Below are 1873 nucleotides of genomic sequence, written 5' to 3'. Positions count from 1 at the left end.
CGAGCGGGAGCGGTGGGCTCCCCAGGGGAGGAGTGGCCACGGCCGCTCCAAGCTCTGCACCCACCGCGATGGCGCAGCTGCCCAGAAAGAGCTTGGGTGGGAACCCGCTGCCGCTGTAGTACCATCTGTCAGTGACACTGAAGGAGGAGGAGCTGCGGATCCCTGGAGGGTGGAGGGGTCTGTGTCACAGGGAGATCTGGACAGACTGGAGAGCTGGGCAATCACCAACCGTACAAAATCCAACAGGAGCGAGTGCCGGATTCTCCACCTGAGACGGGGTAATGGGGGATGAGAGGCTGGAGAGCAGCCCCGCAGAAAGAGCTCTGGGGCTTTGGGTTGGTGGCAAGATGAATACGAGTCAACAGCGTGTGCTGGCAGCCAAAAGGACCAACTGTGTCCTGGGGTGCATCACGCCCAGCATCGCTAGCTGGTCCAGGAGGGTGGTTGTCCCACTCTGCGCTGCACTGGTGAGATCCACCTGGAGTGCTGTGTGCAGTTCTGGGGCCTCAATATCAGAAGGACATCAAAGTATCTGAGCGTGTCCAGAGGAGGGTCATCAAGGTGGTGAAAGGTCTCGAGGGCAAGATGTATGAGGAATGGCTGAGGTCACTTGGTTTGCTCAGCTTGGAGAAGAGAAGGCTGAGTGGTGACCTCATCACAGTCTACAACCTCCTCAAGGGGTGCAGCACAGGGGGAGGTGCTGATCTCCTCTCTCTGGTGACCAGTGACAGGACACGAGGAAATGGGATGAAGCTTCATCAGGGGAAGTTCAGGCTGGACATTAGGAAAAAGTTCTTTACTGAGAGGTCAGTCGCTGGAACAGGCTGCCCAGGAAAGTGGTCACATCACCAAGCCTGACAAGAACTCAAGGAGCAAGGATGCTCCTAGTCATGTGGTTTAGTTCTAGGCAGCCCTGCAAGGGGCTTATGGGTCCCTGCAAACTTGAGGTATTTTGTGATTCTATGAAAGAGGAAAATTTGGTCACAAGCAAATTCACACTTTACACAGAACGTGCAGTTGTTGGGTGTCATTAAAATCACTACAATCCCAACAGTGACGTTTTGTGCAAGCTCGCCTGGTTGAAGGAGTTTCCACTGCAAAGTAGAACACTGAAGGCAGCTAGAATTTATCACATCTAGTACCGAAACATCTCTAAAAGATACTTTTCAAAATCAGCACACTTCTTTGCATCAGACCTAAGGAAGCTGCTTTTTCAACACCTGCAGGTGACATTCAGCCTGCTCAGGATTCACTTTTGATGCTATGAAAACACAGTATTTGCTTCAATCCACCGTCAGCTCTGGACAATGCTACTGTAAATCACCACCTAAGAACGTCAATTCATTAACTTTTTTTTCTGACCTTTTAAGCAACTACTGAACGGGTGTACGAGCTTTGTTTGTACCACCCTACCCAAGAAGAGCACCACGGATCACTTCTCCTCCCGCCCTGTGTCCCTGAGCTGGGCAGGTGCTGCTGCTCTGAGCAGGAGTCAGGGCTGCTGTGCTTTCTGCCCTACGCCCTTCAAGAACCACGGCGACTAATCAAACAAAAAGTCACAAAAAGGACCTCAGTGAACTGGATTCTGTCCTCACCACTGTCACAGAAATCTGTGTCACAGCGGGCCATTATTTAATCCCAGTTCCAGAAAGGACCACTGCCTATTTCTCATCCTCTCGATGAGATACTGAGATTACTCGCAGAAGCATCAGACACTTCCCACTGCGAACGAAGTCGGAGTTATGTTCTGAATGTAGTAAGAACTATACAAATGTAAAATGAAATTCTGGCACTAGAAATGCAGCTAGCACAAATTAGCCTCTCTTGAAACTCATTTTGTCAATGATCCCTGAGTGTTTTCTTCACACTCTTT

General features: G+C 50.5%; 1 protein-coding gene across 1 annotated transcript in view; it reads right to left on the bottom strand.

The window, feature by feature from the left end:
- Nucleotides 1-64: 64 nt before the first annotated feature.
- Nucleotides 65-1873, bottom strand: part of LOC104494883 (focal adhesion kinase 1-like) — a gene marked incomplete at both ends in the record, with an annotated part of 30035 nt that continues 28226 nt past the window's right edge. Inside the window, one exon of the mRNA XM_010137778.1 lies at nucleotides 65-162. Coding sequence (XP_010136080.1) covers nucleotides 65-162 — 98 coding nt within the window. The remainder of the gene's footprint in view (nucleotides 163-1873) is intronic.

This window comes from Buceros rhinoceros, unplaced genomic scaffold (genome assembly GCF_000710305.1).
Source record: "Buceros rhinoceros silvestris isolate BGI_N320 unplaced genomic scaffold, ASM71030v1 scaffold32806, whole genome shotgun sequence".
Classification (NCBI taxonomy): domain Eukaryota; kingdom Metazoa; phylum Chordata; class Aves; order Bucerotiformes; family Bucerotidae; genus Buceros; species Buceros rhinoceros.
This window is presented reverse-complemented; position numbering and strand designations above follow the sequence as displayed.